Source organism: Phacochoerus africanus, chromosome 7 (assembly GCF_016906955.1).
Source record: "Phacochoerus africanus isolate WHEZ1 chromosome 7, ROS_Pafr_v1, whole genome shotgun sequence".
NCBI classification, from domain to species: domain Eukaryota; kingdom Metazoa; phylum Chordata; class Mammalia; order Artiodactyla; family Suidae; genus Phacochoerus; species Phacochoerus africanus.
In genome coordinates this window covers 24,713,883-24,730,789 of record NC_062550.1, presented here as the reverse complement: position 1 = coordinate 24,730,789, position 16,907 = coordinate 24,713,883, and the positions used below count along the sequence as shown (strand labels likewise).

Below are 16,907 nucleotides of genomic sequence, written 5' to 3'. Positions count from 1 at the left end.
CTTTCAAAATTTCCATTACTTTGATACCATTAAAATGAATAAAGATGCGCTATTTTTCTGGCCACATTATTGAAGGCTTGTTTTACTTGTTTATTCCTCAGAGTGTAAATGAAAGGGTTTAATAAAGGGGCAATTGAGGTATTGAGTACAGCTAGCCCCCTTATTGAAGGCAACTCCTTCTTTTGCCGAAGGTTTTATGTACATGAAGATGCAGCTGCTATAAGAGAGGGAGATGACGATCATGTGGGAGGAACACGTGGAAAGAGCCTTCTGCCTTTGCTGAGCAGAGGGGATCTTCAGAATGGTCTGGATGATGCGTGCGTAGGAGACAATCACCAGCACTAGGGTGACCACCAAGGTCACAACTGCTAAGATAAAGTCAATCAGCTCTAGGAGCTGTGTGTCTGAGCAAGATATTTCTATGAGAGGTCCATAGTCACAGTAATAATGATTCAGGACATTGGAGGCACAGAAATCCAGCTGACTGGTCATGATGATTGGGGAGAGAATGATGAGGAGTCCACCTAGCCAGGAGCAGAGAACCAGCTGGATGCAGACTCTGTTGCTCATGATGGTTGTGTAATGCAGGGGTTTGCAGATGGCCACATAGCGGTCATAGGACATGGCAGCCAGAAGGTAAAACTCTGTGGCCCCGAGGAATATGGCAAAGAAATACTGAGCGAAGCACCCCGCAAAGCTGATGCTCTTGTTCCCAGTGGAGATGCTGAAGAGCAGCCTCGGAGTAAAAGTGGTTGTAAAGGAAATTTCTAAGAAGGAGAAGTTTCGGAGGAAGAAGTACATGGGAGTCTGGAGGTGGGAGTCCAGGAGAGTGAGGGTGATGATTGTCAAGTTCCCTAAGATGCTGAGTACGTAGGTGAGGAAGAGAAGTCCAAAGATTACAAGTCGAATCTCTGGGATGTCTGTCAGTCCCAGCAGAATAAATTCTGTCATGTAGGTTTGGTTTTTCATTGCTACCCTTTGCTGCCTAAGAAGATATCAAGGAAAGAAGTCAGCGGTGAGAATGGAAGAGGATCTCAGGAACACTTAGGAGAGGCTAAGGTTATCTTGTTGAGTTGGTGTTAATGCCTTTTTTTCAGTCATTTTGACTTAAATGAGTTTTACATTGTGTTTTTGTTTTGGCTGCACCTATGGCATGTGGAGGTTCCAAGGCCAGGGATCAAACCTATACCACTGCAGTGACAATGCTGAGTCCTTAACCACCAGGCTGCCAGGGAACTCCTGATATTTTCTATGGACATGACAATTCACAAGAATGTTCATTGCTAGATCATATGGTTTGAAATGCAATCCCACTCATGGGTATATATATGAACAAAACTTTCATTCAAAAAGATACATGCACCCCTAATGTTCAATGCAGCACTATTCACAATAGCCAAGACATGGAAACAACCTAAATGTCCATCAACAGATGAATGATTAGGAAGATATAGTACATATACACAATGAAATACTACTTAGCCATAAAAAAGAACAAAATAATGCCATTTGCAGCAACATGGATGGAACTAGAGATTCTCATACTAAGTGAAGTAAATTAGAAAGAGAAAAACAAACACCATAGGGTATTGCATACATCTGAAATCTAATATATGGCACAAATGAACCTATCTACAGAAAAGAAACAAACTCATGGACATGGAGAACTGACTTGTGGTTGCCAAGGGGGAGGGGTGGGGGAGGGAGTGGGAGGACTGGGAGTTTGGGGTTGGTAGATACAAACATTCCATTTGGAGTGGATAAGCAATGAGATCCTGCTGTATAGCATAGGGAACTATATTCAATCGCTTGTGATGGAACATGATGGAGGGTAATGTGAGAAAAAGAATGCACATATATGTGTAACTGGGTCACTTTGCTGTACAGCAGAAATTGACAGGACATTGTAAATCCACTCTGAGAAAAATTTTAAAAAATTCCAAGAAATTAAATTTAAAAAAGTATGCAGTTTTACTCTGGCTGGAAAAATGTAACTGGAGTCAAAAGTTGTAAGCCTTATTTAGAAATTTCTAAGGATGAACTTGAATGATAAGGAGGCTATTTATACCCTACTTTGAGAATTTGTGTAGTTAGTTTTTGTTTATCGATAAGGAAGAGGTTTCTGAATATTTACATAGCTGTTATAATAAAATTTAAGTTAAATGTCAAATTTAAGTTACAGTATAACTTTTATTTCAACTTCTCCAAAGTTCTCAAATTCTCAAAGCTATTTCCAGCAGATAATTGACCTACATTTTGTTAAAACTTCCTCTGACATGGTCTTCCTCACTTACCTTTCTTTTTCCAAGCATTTCTACCCCTACATTCATCTTCTAACCTCTCTGTTCAAAAGAGTAGATGACTCTTCTTGTGTCAAAGGTCAGTCCCTTCCTGACTCTTGATAAAAGAAAGAAGTAACATGTATTTTTTAACCATCTTCTAAATTAAAAAGCATTTCATGTTCATTGCTTCATTTGGTTGTAATTATGATAATAGTAAATAGTAACTGTCATTAATTGGGAACTTACTGTGTGCCAAGCATTGCTGTTTGATTCCCATAATGACTTGTTGAGATAGGTGCTATTGCTATCCCCATTTTGCAGATGAGGAAACTGAAGTCTGGAGGAGGAGATGAATTGTTCCAAATCCCAAAGCTACTATACTGTGGAGCCAGGATTCTGGACCAGTGTCACCTGACTTCCTATTTGCACACATAACTATCATGCTGTGCTCATCTCCCTTCCTCATCCTGACCTAGCGTGATGATAATTATTGCAGACGTACAGGTGAAACCATGTGGATTGGTGATACTGAGAGGATAATGATGGTGTGACGGTGACATCTAGACTGGGAAAGTTTAAGCGACTTGGCTAAGAACACACAGCTAGCAAATTCTTCTGATTCTAAAATATGTGTGGACTAGACTTGCTTCTTCCTTTTTTTTTCTTTCTTTTTTTTTTTTTTTTTTAGGGCTGCACCCGTGCGTGTCCCTTGGAGGTTCCCAGGCTAGGGGTTGAATCAGGGTTGTGCTGCGAGCCTACGCCACAGCCATAGCAACGCCAGATCCAAGCTGAGGCTGTGACCTACACCACAGCTCATGGCAACGCCAGATCCCTAACCCGCCGAGCAAGGCCAGGGATCGAACCTGCAACCTCATGGTTCCTTGTCGGATTTGTTTCCATTGCGCCATGACAGGAACTCCCCTTTTGCTTTTTGGCCGTGCTCAGGGCATATGGAAATTTCCGGACCGGGAATCAAACCTGCACCACAACACTGATCTGAGCTGCTGCAGTGACAACACTGGGTCCTTAACCTACTATGCCATTTTCTTAATAAATTTATGAAACAGTGATTGCATGTTTTTAAAAAATGCCTGCATATTTATTCACATATTTTTACATATATTTTTCCTACACCTTATCTTTGATTTTTTTCTTCTAGCATCTTTTTAATTTCTGCCTTTAACTATGGGCTTCTTCCTAATTATTCCTCCTCTTTTCAGACTCTAATGATGCACCTCTTAATCTGGCTCTTCTTCTTTCTCCCAAACGCACTTTCTTCAGAGTAGTTTCCCTGCTTTAGTTTCCCAATTCGAACCATTTTAAAGTGCAGAGGTTGGTAGTCTTAATTATATTCATATTGTTGGGCAACAGATCTCTAGAATGTTTTCATTTTGTGAAACTGAAACTCTATACTCATTAAATACCAACTCTCCTTTTCCTCTTCTCCCCAGCCCCTGGCAACCACCCTTCTAATTTCTCTTTTTATGAGTTTGACTACTTCAGACACCTCATATAAGGGGAAATAGACGATGTTTTTCTTTTTGTAACTGGCTTATGTCACTTAGCTTCATGTTCTCAAGGTTAATCCATATTGTACCATGTGCAAGGATTTCCTCCCTTTTTAAGGTTGAATAATATTCCATTGTAGGTATATACCACATTTTTTCTATCCACTTATCTGCCGATGGATGATTGGGTTGCTTCCATCTCTTGGTTATTATGCATGATGTTGCTATAAACATGGGTGTGCAAATATATCTTCAAGAATTCTACTTTCATTTCTTTCGGATATATACCCAGCAGCATGGATCTTGATGGATCATATGAAAATTCTATTTTTAATTTTGTTAGAAGCTGCCACACTGCTTTCCATAGTGGTTGCACTTATGTGGAATTTTTACATCAAAATGAATATCTGAATATCTATGACACAGGATAAATGCAGAGAGACATCTGATTCTAAGATCAGAATGAACATAAATGATGCATTCTGTTCAGGCATCACCCATTTTCTATCTCACATGTAATGTCATCTTTCCAAAAGAGGATTGCAAGTTCCTCAAGAGCAGAGGAAGGAAGGGCAAGAGAACCAACACTTACTGAAAGATTATAGTGTCGGTTTTATGCTAGGTTCTTTATAAATATATTATTCCTCTGTCTTGGTATTCTTTTACTCCCCGGTATCAGTGCAAAGACCGTATAATCAAAATACATAATTGTTTTCTTTTAAATTTTATCATGAATTTTATTCCAAGGTGGCTCTGCTAGTACCAGAGACAATGATGTAGATGTTGAATATTGTTTCAGGTAAAGTGAAAATGGATAAAAGCAACATTTCTGGTTAATATATGTTTAGATAATGTGATTTTAAATGTGTGAACTAAAATATAATAAATACTAATGAATTTATTTACAAAACAGAAACCGCCTCAGGGTCATAGAAAACAAACTTATTGTTCCCAAAGCAGGAGGGAAGGGGACAAATTAGGAGCTCGGGACAAGGCGACAAAAACCACTACTTATAAAACAGATAAGCAGGTTCTACTGTATAGCACAGGGAACTATATCCAATATCCTGCAAAAAAAAAACTATAGTGGAAAAGAAAAGATAATAAATATTAAAAATAGATGTTTTACTGCTTAATCTATTTTGAAAAGTTTATATATTCAGAATTACAGGGGAGTTTTTTTTTTTTTTTTGGAGAACCACTTTATTTTGAGTAGTAAACAAAACTCCATTTATAACATAATAAACCTTCCATCAACTTCCTAGTCTAAAAATAAAACCTTAAATATTCTAAAATCCATCTATGTCAACTTTGGAATTTTAATCTTGCCTGATACTATGAAATAAGGCAAATTTTAATTGATGGTCCGATTCCTAATTTTTGCTGCTCAGTCATTTTTCTTGATCTTGCTCTCTGGTTCCAGACATACCAGAGTGTTCAATGGATTTATAATAAACTTCCAAGATGGGGGGAAATTTCTTACTTATTGCTTGCCTGAAATCTTGGCTTGGGTTCATCTTTTCTTTTCTTTTCTTTTTTTAGGGCTACACCTAAGTTCCCAGGCTAGGAGTCAAATTGGATCTGTAGCTGTTGTCCTATACCACAGCCACAGCAATGCTGGATCCTAAACCTACTGAGCAAGGCCGGGGATTGAACCCACATCCTCATGGACACTAATCAGGTTCATTACCCCTGAGCCACAGTGGGAACCCCCATTGTGTTAATCTTTTTAAACCAAAAAAAAAAAAAGCTCCAAAAATATCCACAAATTCAGCTACTAAAATTCTTTTAAATAGCTTTTGATTTTTCTTGTTCATAGTTGGTGCTCTTCTATTGCCAAATAATAAAAATCTGTATTTCTATTATTTGTTATTAAGGATGAAGGGGAATACAAAGTTTTAAAATGACTTATGTACAGAAAATTTGGGTACAGATCTCCCTTATGCTTAGTTTCCGTAATACTGAGCTATCACCGATGGAAAGAGAAACCTCAGATACCAAATGATTTCAGGAGAGGCTTTCAGGAACTATTTAAAATTCTTATCACTGACACTTAAGGAGTAGCATTCATTTGCACCCGGACTCCTCCGTCCTAAACTCTCTAAGCCTCCTGGGTGGGCTGAGTCACTTTCCTTGGGATATAGGTACAGCCTCAATACAGAACCAGGAAAGGAGCTACTGGATTATTATGCTAGGTTCTTTATAAATATATTATTCCTCTGTCTTGGTATTCTTTTACTCCCTGGTATCAGTGCAAAGACAGTATAATCAAAATACATAATTGTTTTCTTTTAAATTTTTTGTCGCCTTGTCCCGAGCTCCTAATTTGTCCCCTTCCCTCCTGCTTTGGGAACAATAAGTTTGTTTTCTATGACCCTGAGGCTGTTTCTGTTTTGTAAATAAATTCATTAGTATTTATTATATTTTAGTTTATATTCTTTTTCAGAAATGTTGGCATTTATCCCAAGAAAGAAGCCTCCCATTTCTAGAGTCCTTTAGTCATCTGCTTATTGTTCTGATCTTTTAAGGTCCTGACATAAAGAAATCCTAAGCCTGGATGTTCCCACTGTGCTCAGTGGTTAACGAACCCAACTAGTACGCATGCAGATGCGGGTTCAATCCCTGGCCTTGCTCAGTGGGTTAAGGATCTGGCATCACCATGAGCTGCTTTGTAGGTTGCACATGGGGCTCAGATCTGGCGTTGATGTGGCTGTGGTGTAGGCTACAGCTCTGATTTGACCCCTAGCCTGGGAACTTCCATGTGCTGTGGGTGCACCCTAAAAAGACAAAAGACAAAAAACAAAACAAAACAAAAAAATCCTAAGCCCCTCTCGCATTATCCCTGGTCCATGTGCCTAATTGGAACACCAAAGAGACATCTCTGCTGTGTCCTAAGAATGTCCTCATCACAAGGTTGTACAGAACATGGTCATATCATCCAGGACCTGAATGTCCAGGCTCTTGCACTTCCTGGTCATTAATGTTTGGTCTTTGGTGAACAGCTGTTATCATCCAAAACTTCACATTTATTATATTCCACACAAATTCTGTAATAATGCTGCTTCGATAATTTTGCAGAGGTCTTCATTGTAAACTTGTTTGAAATGTAAAAGTTTTGCAACGATTTAAAGTTCCATCAATAGGGAAATGACTAAATAATTTTGGTGCATCCAAACTATGAAATAAAGTAAACCAATAAAACAAATGGGAAAGATTTAAGTGGATGCTCTTGGGAAGATTGGTTTGATATCCTGCTCTGTGAATAAAGCAACCGATTTGGGTTAAAAAAGCTATTTTACATTATATATGCTCTAAAACTATATGTTTTTATGTGCACAGTCACACAAGTCTGGGAAAATTGTTATCAGTATTATTTTTATGGCGTTAGATGAGGAAGTAGGGGACATAGGTGGAGCTGTCTCTTTTTCCTTTATACTCATCTGTATCACATGAATGCTGTAAAACAGGCATAAGTTACTTTTTAATTAAAAAAATCACAGTAATGTGATTCCACACTCTATAATCACAAACAAGTAATATTGATATAACTGTAAGCAGAGAATATACTTACCCTTGACTTTCAGGGCAAGTTCTGTAGGATTTTACCTACGCGTGTCCGTGGGATGAATCACAGAAGTCAGATGTGGAGCAAGGGTGCCATAAAACTGAACTCGTTTGCTTTTCCCCTACTACTTATTGACCTCATTATTCACAAAAGTTCACAAATTTATGAAAATTTTGTAGGAAAAAAGATCCCGCTCTTCCTGCTCTGTATCAGCTTAGCTGTCACTTGCCACTTCTTATTTCCACATTAATTTAAAATGCACCCTGGCCAGTGAGTAATCCTTTGAGATATGATTTATGTAAGTCAAACATATTTATGGTAGTCATAATAGAAAGTACTCTCCCTTCAAAGTCTTATTTCCTCTGTTCTGACTCACCTGAGCCTGGAGATGGGCTGCTTCTGAATTTTTACCAGACTGAGGCATATTTTAAATGTTCTATTCAGGGGAGACCTCAGCATAGTCAGTGGAGGAAAGAAAGGATCCCAGGAGACCCACGTTCAGAGCGCATGCTAATGAACCCTATCGGTTGAGAACCCTGGAACCGAGCTTTTAATAAGGGATTGGGGAAGAAGTCCAAAGAGACTCTGAGAACGTTCACAGGAGGACATCAATACAGTACAAAAGCCTTGTGGAAGCTGCAGCAGTGATAGTGATGAAATATAATTATAGGAAACAGAACAACGTTTTTTGAGCCATTTACTGTGTGTGCTGGGCATAATGCTAAACAATACACTTTCCTTATATTATGTATAAGGTTAGGCAAAATGCCTTACTTGTTTGCTGTATGTTTATAACAACGGATGCCCCTAAAGAGCAAGATGGTAGCAGGGCATTTGCCTTCTGTTGCTGTGATCTTGCACTGGTCAAGTAACATGAGCTATGTGGAGGGTTTAGCATTTTCCCTCTTAGCCCTTTCCCTTCCCTTCTGTCTTTTGTGCCTTGAAAACTCTTTTCTGATAGAAGATTGGAGGCCCTGTATCCTTTCTTTCTTTCTTTGATAGGGCTTAAGACTCCTCCACATATTCGCTGACCATCTTTTTCTTTTTTTTTAAATTTAATTTTTATTTTACATTGGCATATGGTTGATTTACAATGTTGTGTTAGCTTCAGGTGTGCAGCAAGCAAAGTGGTTTAGTTATGCATATACATTTTTTTTCAGACTATTTTCCCACGAAGGTGGTTATGGACTATTGAGTAGAGTTCCCTGTGTTATGCAGTAGGTCCTTGTTGATTATGTAGTAGTGTGTATATGCGAATCCAAAACTCCTAATTTATCCCCCCCCCAACTTTTCCCACTGGTAAACCATTAGTTGGTTTTTGAAGTCTCTAAATCTGTTTCTGTTTTTTGTTGCTGTTTTTTAATTTTTTAAAAATTTATTAATTTAAAAATTTTTGTCTTTTTAGGGCTGCACCTGTGGCATATGGAGGTTCCCAGACTAGGGGTTAAATCGGAGCTGTAGCTGCCAGCCTGCGCCACAGCCACAGCAACGTGGGATCCGAGCTGTGTGTCTGTGACCTACACCACAGCTCATGGCAACGCTGGATCCTTAACCCACTGAGTGAGGCCAGGGATCAAACCCAAGTCCTCATGTATACTAGCTTGGTTCATTACCACTGAGCCATGATGGGAACTCCTTTTTTGTTGTTTGTTTGGTTTTTGTTTTTTGCTACTCACACCACAACAGTGATTTGAGCCTCCACAGTGAAATGCTGGATCCTTAACCCATTTAAGGACTCAGGGAACTCTGAGTCTGTTTCTGCTTTGTAAATAAGTTCATTTGTATCATTTTTTTTACCCCCCACATAGAGTGCTATCTCATGATGTTTGTCTTTCTCTGACTTACATCACTTAGTATGATAGTCTCTAGGTCTATCTATGTTGCTGCAAATGGCATTATTTTATTCTTTTTTTATGGCTAATATTTCATTGTATATTATCCATCCTTCTTTATCCATTCCTTTCTCAGTGGACATTTAGGTTGCTTCTATGTCTTGGTTGTTGTAAATAGTGCTTCAGTGAACATTGGGGTACATGTATCTTTTCAAATTATGGTTTTCTCCAGATAGATGCCCAGGAGTGGAACTGCTGGATCATATGGTAGTTATATTTTTTTCTTTTTTTAAAGGAGCCTCCATACTGTTCTCCATAGTGGTCATACCAATTTACATTTCCAACAACAGTGTAGGAGGGTTCCCTTTTCTCCAACCCTATCCAACATTTATTGTTTGCAAACTTTTTGATGATGGCCATTCTGACTGGTATGAGGTGGTACCTCATTGTAATTTTGATTTGCATTTCTCTAATAATTAGTGATGTTGGACATCTTTTCATGTGCCTATTGGCCATCTGTATGTCTTCTTTGGAGAAATGTCTATTTAGGCCTTCTGCCCATTTTCCGATTGGGTTTTTTGTTTTGTTGATATAGAACTGCATGAGCTAGTTGTATATTTTGAAGATTAATCCCTTTTTGGTCACTTTGTTTGGAAATGTTTTCTCTAATTCTGTGAGTTGTCTTTTCATTTTGTTAATGGTTTCTTTTCTGTGATACTCCTTTTCAAATCCCTGCACACACACTCAATCTCTAAATCTTTACATGGATATGATAGCTGTCATGTGGCTCCCAAAGAGTTATCAAATACGAATATCCTTGGCAAAAGGATTTTCAGATTAGATGGAGCAGAGGAATATGATCTTAGAGGGATCAGTGATTGGCTTTGGCTGAGATCCTATATGCAGCATTAATTTTCAATGTGTTTGGTGAGAGGAATGTTTCTATCTGGAGTTGCTCCTAGACAATCAGTCTGTGATTGAGAAGACCTGCCTTTAGCTACTTGTGTGAGCAGTTTTTCCCTCTGTTCCCAGTTTGGCTTTAGACAGATTGAATGGATGAGTGTGGCATATATGGATTTTTGAGAAGGCTAATGTCATACAGCATTATAGCAGATAGAACTCTTCAGGAAAGACAAACATAGTCCCCAGAGACTACAGGAGAACAATAACATGTACACCAGGACCGTAGGTGTACAGGGAAAAGGCCAGAAAGATGGGTAATGGAACAAGAACAGTATAATTTAAGAAGAAGGAATTAATGCGATCTTATTTAGAGCTTTAGGGGAGAGGGCATTTATTTGTGGGTAATCCTAGATGTCAGAGACTATAAAAGAGATAATTTTATAATGGATATGATATACCTTATTTTCCTCCCACTCCACATCTCCTTGTGCGAGAATTTGAACAGAGGAGAAGGAACTAGGTTTAGACAAGAGTCAATTATATTCTCCCTTTTGGGATTTGGTGTTAGGTGCAGAATCCAGGAAGTGAGAAGGACCATAGGGAGCAGAGTTCCCTGCTGACTCACACTGAACATACAATGAGAGGTCATAAATTTTGTTATCTGAGACACTGAAATTTTGGGGATGTTTGCTACTATATAGGATGCTGGTACACCTCCTTTCAATTGCATCTTTTTTTTTTTTGGGGGGGCCGCATCCACAGCATATGGAAGTTCCCACGCTAGGGGTCGAATCAGAGCTGTAACTGCCAGCCTATGGCACAGCCACAGCAACGTGGGATCCAAGCCATGTCTGCGACCTACACCACAACTCATGGCAATGCTGGATCCTTAACCCACTGAGCAAGGTCAGGAATCGAACCCATGTCCTCAAGGATACTAATCAGGTTCATTACCACTGAGCCACAACAGGAACTCCCTTAATTGCATTTAATAGGAAGAAAGACCTAAAATCAAATAGTTTACTTCCTAATAGTATATTGGAGCTATAAAAGGTAATTAATGGGGAATACATTTTTAAAAGGGTTATATACGTGTCTCTTAGTGTTCTGAAAACATGCTTAGACTGCTTTTGTGAAAATTTGGTTCTGCTCGTAAGTTATTTACCTATGAATAGTTCTTTTATTTATTTATTTTTGTCTTTTTGCCATTTCTTGGGCTGCTCTCGCGGCATATGGAGGTTCCCAGGCGAGGGGTCCAATCGGAGCTGTAACCACTGGCCTAGGCCAGAGCCACAGCAACACGGAATCTGAGCCGCGTCTGCGACCTACACCACAGCTCACGGCAATGCCGGATCCCTAACCCACTGAGCAAGGCCAGGGATCAGACCCACAACTCATGATTCCTAGTCGGATTCGTTAAGCACTGCGCCACGACGGGAACTCCCAATTCCCTCATTTGTTTGTGCATCCATCCACCCAACTATTATTCTTTCATCAATTCAACAACAAATTATTGAACACCTACCATTGGTTGGCTTTGCAGATGGAACTGTGATATAATCATTACTGGAATATACACTGTTTTATACCATGGAAGAGAAAGCACAGATACCAGTAATGAGAAACCATAGAGACTATGACTTGGAGGTTGTTCTTATTTACATTTCTCTGCTTTTGAAATTCCATTTTACCATTCCCAGCTTTTCAGTTTTTACCCACCAGCATCCCACTACAATCTGACTTTTTCCTACCCCACCTCCAAATTCGACATTTTTTGAAAATAGCTGTGATCAATAAGAACACTGTAATTGGAGTTCCTGCTGTGGTACAGTGGGTTAAGGACCTGACATTGCAACTGCAGCTCAAATTTTATCTCTGGCCCGAACTTCCATACGATGAAGGTGTGGCCGAGAAAGGAAGGAAAAATAAAAGAAAAAGAAAAGAAAAGAAAAAACCACTCTAATCGTCAGTTCTCATACTTTCATTCTTTATAGTAATTGCTCTCTGCAGCCTTTCATGTTGCCAACTGCTTATGTTTCTCGAGATAGTCTCTTCTCACGAATTTCACAGATCTATTGACTTTCTTATTATCTCCTCTGCCTCTTCTCTTTAAATTTTGAGAGGATGCTTAGAGTTTAATATTTGAACTTCTTCTATACTTGTTTCTATTCGTGACCTCCTCTATTTTCACCTCAATTGCCACCCACTGTGGTAAGGATTTCTAAATCCATAGATCTTGTCTCAAACCCAGATGACTTCACATTGTGAGCATTTAATTTATTTAAAATGGGATTGAACTTAATTCAAAACTAAAGCTATTATCGCCAGAACTCTTTTGCTTTTAATTTCATTGAAACTAATGATAACATTTACTTAGTCCTGTTGGATTGAAATTTTGTTCTCCTCCCAACATTATTCTTTCTACCATCTTTCTACCAGAGTTTCTTCCTCTATTTTTGCTTGCTTGACCTATTCTTACTTGTTAAGACTCATTTTAAGTGGCACCTCCCCCGGAAACATTTATGGACTCACTAACTCAGACTGAGCTGCCTTTTCTTTCTTTTTTTTTTTTTTTGTTGTTGTTGTTGCTATTTCTTGGACTGCTCCCGCGGCATATGGAGGTTCCCAGGCTAGGGGTTGAATCAGAGCTGTAGCCACCGGCCTACGCCAGAGCCACAGCAACTCGGGATCCGAGCCGCATCTGCAACCTACACCACAGCTCACGGCCACGCCGGATCGTTAACCCACTGAGCACGGGCAGGGACCGAACCCGCAACCTCATGGTTCCTAGTCGGATTTGTTAACCACTGCGCCAAAACGGGAACTCCTGAGCTGCTTTTTCATTGATAAGACCTAATCATTTCTTTCTTCTTCTTCTTCTTCTTTTTTTTTTTTTTTGTCTTTTTGCCATTTCTTGGGCTACTCCCGCAGCATATGGAGTTCTCAGGCTAAGGGTCGAATCGGAGCTGTTGCCACCGGCCTACACCAGAGCCACAGCAACTCAGGATCCGAGCTGCGTCTGTGACCTACACCACAGCTCACGGCAACGCCGGATCCTTAAACCACTGAGCAAGGCCAGGGATCGAACCAGCAACCTCATGGTTCCTAGTTGGATTCGTTAACCACTGAGCCACGACAGGAACTCCTTTATTTATTTATTTATTTTTTCGAATCATTTCTTTATAGGACCACTTAACAAATTGTAATTTATTTATTTCCAGTTTTTCCTCACTGGCCTAGATGTTAACTCTTTATTGGATACCTTGTAACTGGCAGAGAGTCTGGTACCTAGTAAAAACTCATCCATTAAGCCTTGCATCCTGAAATTCTCTAAAGATTCACCATCTTCCTGACTGCATCCTTGAAGGCTTGTTTTACCTGTTGGTTCCTTAAGGTATAAACGAAGGGGTTTAACAAAGGTGCAGCTGAAGTAGTGAGTAGAGCTACCCCTTTATTGAATATGTCCAAATCTTTTGCTGTGGGCTTCACATAAACGAAGAAGCAGCTTCCATAAGAGAGAGAGATGACAATCAGGTGGGAAGAACAAGTAGAAAAGGCTTTTGTCCTTTGCTGAGCAGAGGGGAGCTTCAGAACAGTCCTGATGATGAATGTGTAGGAGAGAATCACTAGCATCAGAGTGACCCCCAGTGTCACTGATGCCACAAGAAAGACAACTTTCTCTATGAGGCTTGTGTCTGAACAGGAGAGTTTCCGAAGGGGCTCATAGTCACAGAAAAAATGGTTAAGTTTGTTGGATGCACAAAAGTCCTGCTGACTCATCAGAGTCACTGGTGGTATAATAACCATTAATCCAGCCAGCCAAGAGCAGAGAACCAGTTGGGTGCAGATTCTGTTGCTCATGGTGGTCATGTAATGCAGGGGTTTGCATATGGCCACATAGCGATCATAGGACATGGCAGCCAGAAGATAAAACTCTGTTGACCCAAGGAATATGGCAAAGAAATATTGAGCGAAGCAGCCAACAAAGCTGATGCTCTTATTCCCTGTTGTGATGCTGATCAGAACCCTGGGAATGAAGATGTTTGTGAAGGAAATTTCTAAGAAGGAGAAGTTCCGGAGAAAGAAATACATGGGAGTTTGAAGGTGGGCGTCTAGCAAGGTGAGAAGGAGGATCGTCATATTTCCAATGATGCTGAGTAAATAGGCCAGGAACAGAAAGGTGAAGGCCATCACCTGGAGTTCAGGGACATCGGTTAGACCCAGCAGGATGAACTCAGTCAACACAGTTGTATTTTTCATCACTGAGTAAGTTTGAGTCTCTAGGTAAAATGGTGAGAGTGATAAAAGTGAGAAAGGAAGAGGTGTCCTGAAATGGACAGATGAAATCTGAAGAGCACAAAAGGAGATGGACCACGAATTCTTCCTGTGATGACATAACCCAGCCCAGTGGCCCCTTTGATGATGCTGGATCCTTGTCAGTCCCATTTGCCCTGTATAGAAAAGTTTGTATCATTATTTCCCTACATGGTACTCTCCCCAGTGCCAGTATGATATGAGCCTGCCTCATAGATGATGTTTAAAAAGTTTGTGGAGTGAGTTAATAGAGGAATGCCTCCAGGAGCTGCCTCCTTCCACAATAGTTACTCATGTTCTTTCTCTTATATGCACTCTCCTGACTTTCCACTGATTCTTTTTGTTGCCTTACTGCCTTTGTCTGCCTAACCCTTCTCAGACTCTCTGTTTTTCTCTCTTTCCTGCCATTTTTGTTTTTATTTTTCATGCAATTATAGCAGCCTCTTATTTTCCTTCCTGTTCAACTCCCTTCATCCCCTTGTTGCCAAAAAGTACCAGCTCCTCATTTCTTCCCAATGGACCCTCCAAGCTTTTCTGCCCTTGTCTGTCCATTAGAGTTCAAAGATCCATGTATTAGGATTATGCCATTCTGTCCTTTGAACCATTCTGCACACCTGTCTGGGGTTCAGCAAATATTAAATTAGGATTAAAAATCTGCATTTACTTACACAAACCATTTAGAAATCTTTAGATTCTGCTTAAAGTTTTGCTTCCACATAAGGACAGGGAAATTCTATTACATTCCAAGGAAATTTTAGGAGCTTGGGAATGTTTAAAGCAGGAGGATCCATTAATCCTAGATTGAATTTACCACGTGTATGAATCCACTAAGTCAAGCGTAAACCATTTGGGGCACATGGGTATGGAAATTTTATGGGGAAATTTTATAACAACTATGATCCAGGGGTTTCTAGGAGACTTCATGTTTAGGTACTTCAAGAGCATTGTGGCTAAGTGGGTTAAGAACCTGACTATTCTCTGAGGATGTGGGTTTGATCCCTGGCCTCACTCAGTAGAGTAAGTATCCAGTGTTGCCGTGAGCTGTGGTATAGGTTGCACATGCGCCTCAGATCTGGTGTTGCTGTGGCTGTGGCATAGGCCAGTGGCTACAGCTCCAGTTTGACCCCTAGCCTGGGAACCTCCATATGCTGTGGATGCAGCCCTGAAAAGCAAAAAAAAAAAAAAAAAAAAAAGATGCTACTGATTTTTGAGGTTATATTTGCTCTATTGTTCTTATAAATCACATTATATGGCTTAAACTTACTGAACACAGAAATTTAAACTTACTTTACAGAACACTCCTTACTACATGTGATACAATTTGAAATTAAAATTTTTTTTTCAAATGCTGCAGGTGCAGTCAAAAAAATAGTAAATTAAAAAAATTAGTAAATTAAGTGATACACTGAGGTTGCATGTGAAAAAATGAATTAGTGGTTAAGATACAATGAATAATTACTCATTAAGGTATCAAAATTGCAACCCATTAAATTGATTCCATAAGCCACTAGTTGCGGTTCACAGCTGGAATCAGGGACCAAGATAGTTCCACAGTGCCCTGGATGCCCTTGCCCTCCTGGTAACCAACCTGAAATCTTCAGGGAAACGTTGAATATTCACATCTGTGTCAGTCTCAGGGTTTACAACCACAGAGAAGTAAAACCAATGAAACTATAAGCAGGGAATATACTTCCTCACTTAACTTTACGAATGGCCGTAGAAGAATGAGCTTTAATCCTAAATATTCTTAGAGGTATAAAAATTATAAGACTACATAGTTGCAAAATGTAAAATGTATTGCATTTTTTATGTTATCAGTCATCAACTCCTATCCTGCATTTCATAGAAATAACAAAAACTTCCAGGGCTTCCTTTGGTAAAAAATAGTCTTTTCTTGTCTCTTACCAGTTTAGTGGGGATTTGTCTACTTCTGCTTTTCCACTAATTCAGACTGGAGCCGAGTCAGAGTTTTTGGATATCGTGTCTTTTTAATGTGGAGCCAATAAAGGAGGTTAAAAGAAGGACTTTGAGGAGCAGAGTCATCCTGGATTTTTCTGTTCCAGGAAAAATAAGATTGAGGACCTCAGGAGGCAAACTATGAACTCCCCCTCCCACCTCACCTCATACTTTAACCAAGAGTGACAGAGGTTATATTTGCTCTATTGAGAGCGTGCACTGGGGAATCATTTGAGCAAAGAAGCACGTGTTACCCTGGGGGTTCTTGTTTGGAACAGGTTAATGAATGTCCTCTGTTAACAACTCAGAGAACAAATTTTAAACACATGGCTAAGGGATGAAGGTCCAAAGAGACTAGCTGGGAGGTGAGGTGGTGGTGGAAGGCATAGCAAAGGAGCATCAGCTGCAGATAAGAGGAAGACAGCCAAGTCATGGCATTGGCTTTCCCCAGTGGGTGGGCATAGCTGGATTCAGCTGTGGGCAAGCAGCTGAAGTGGAAATGTTTGCAAGTCACGAATGTCCTAAAAAGTCACCTTTTTAAAACATT

The 16,907-nt window shown here is 39.7% G+C and overlaps 2 protein-coding genes across 2 annotated transcripts; both read right to left on the bottom strand.

Moving 5' to 3' along the window:
• Positions 1-45: 45 nt before the first annotated feature.
• On the bottom strand, positions 46-969 carry LOC125131758 (olfactory receptor 2AP1-like). Its single transcript, XM_047788528.1, has one exon. It carries the CDS (start codon positions 967-969, stop codon positions 91-93), a length of 879 nt encoding a protein of 292 aa, XP_047644484.1. The 3' UTR covers positions 46-90.
• Positions 970-13,420: 12,451 nt separating this feature from the next.
• On the bottom strand, positions 13,421-14,350 carry LOC125131779 (olfactory receptor 2AP1). The gene has a single exon (XM_047788546.1). It carries the CDS (start codon positions 14,348-14,350, stop codon positions 13,421-13,423), a length of 930 nt encoding a protein of 309 aa, XP_047644502.1.
• Positions 14,351-16,907: the final 2,557 nt, after the last annotated feature.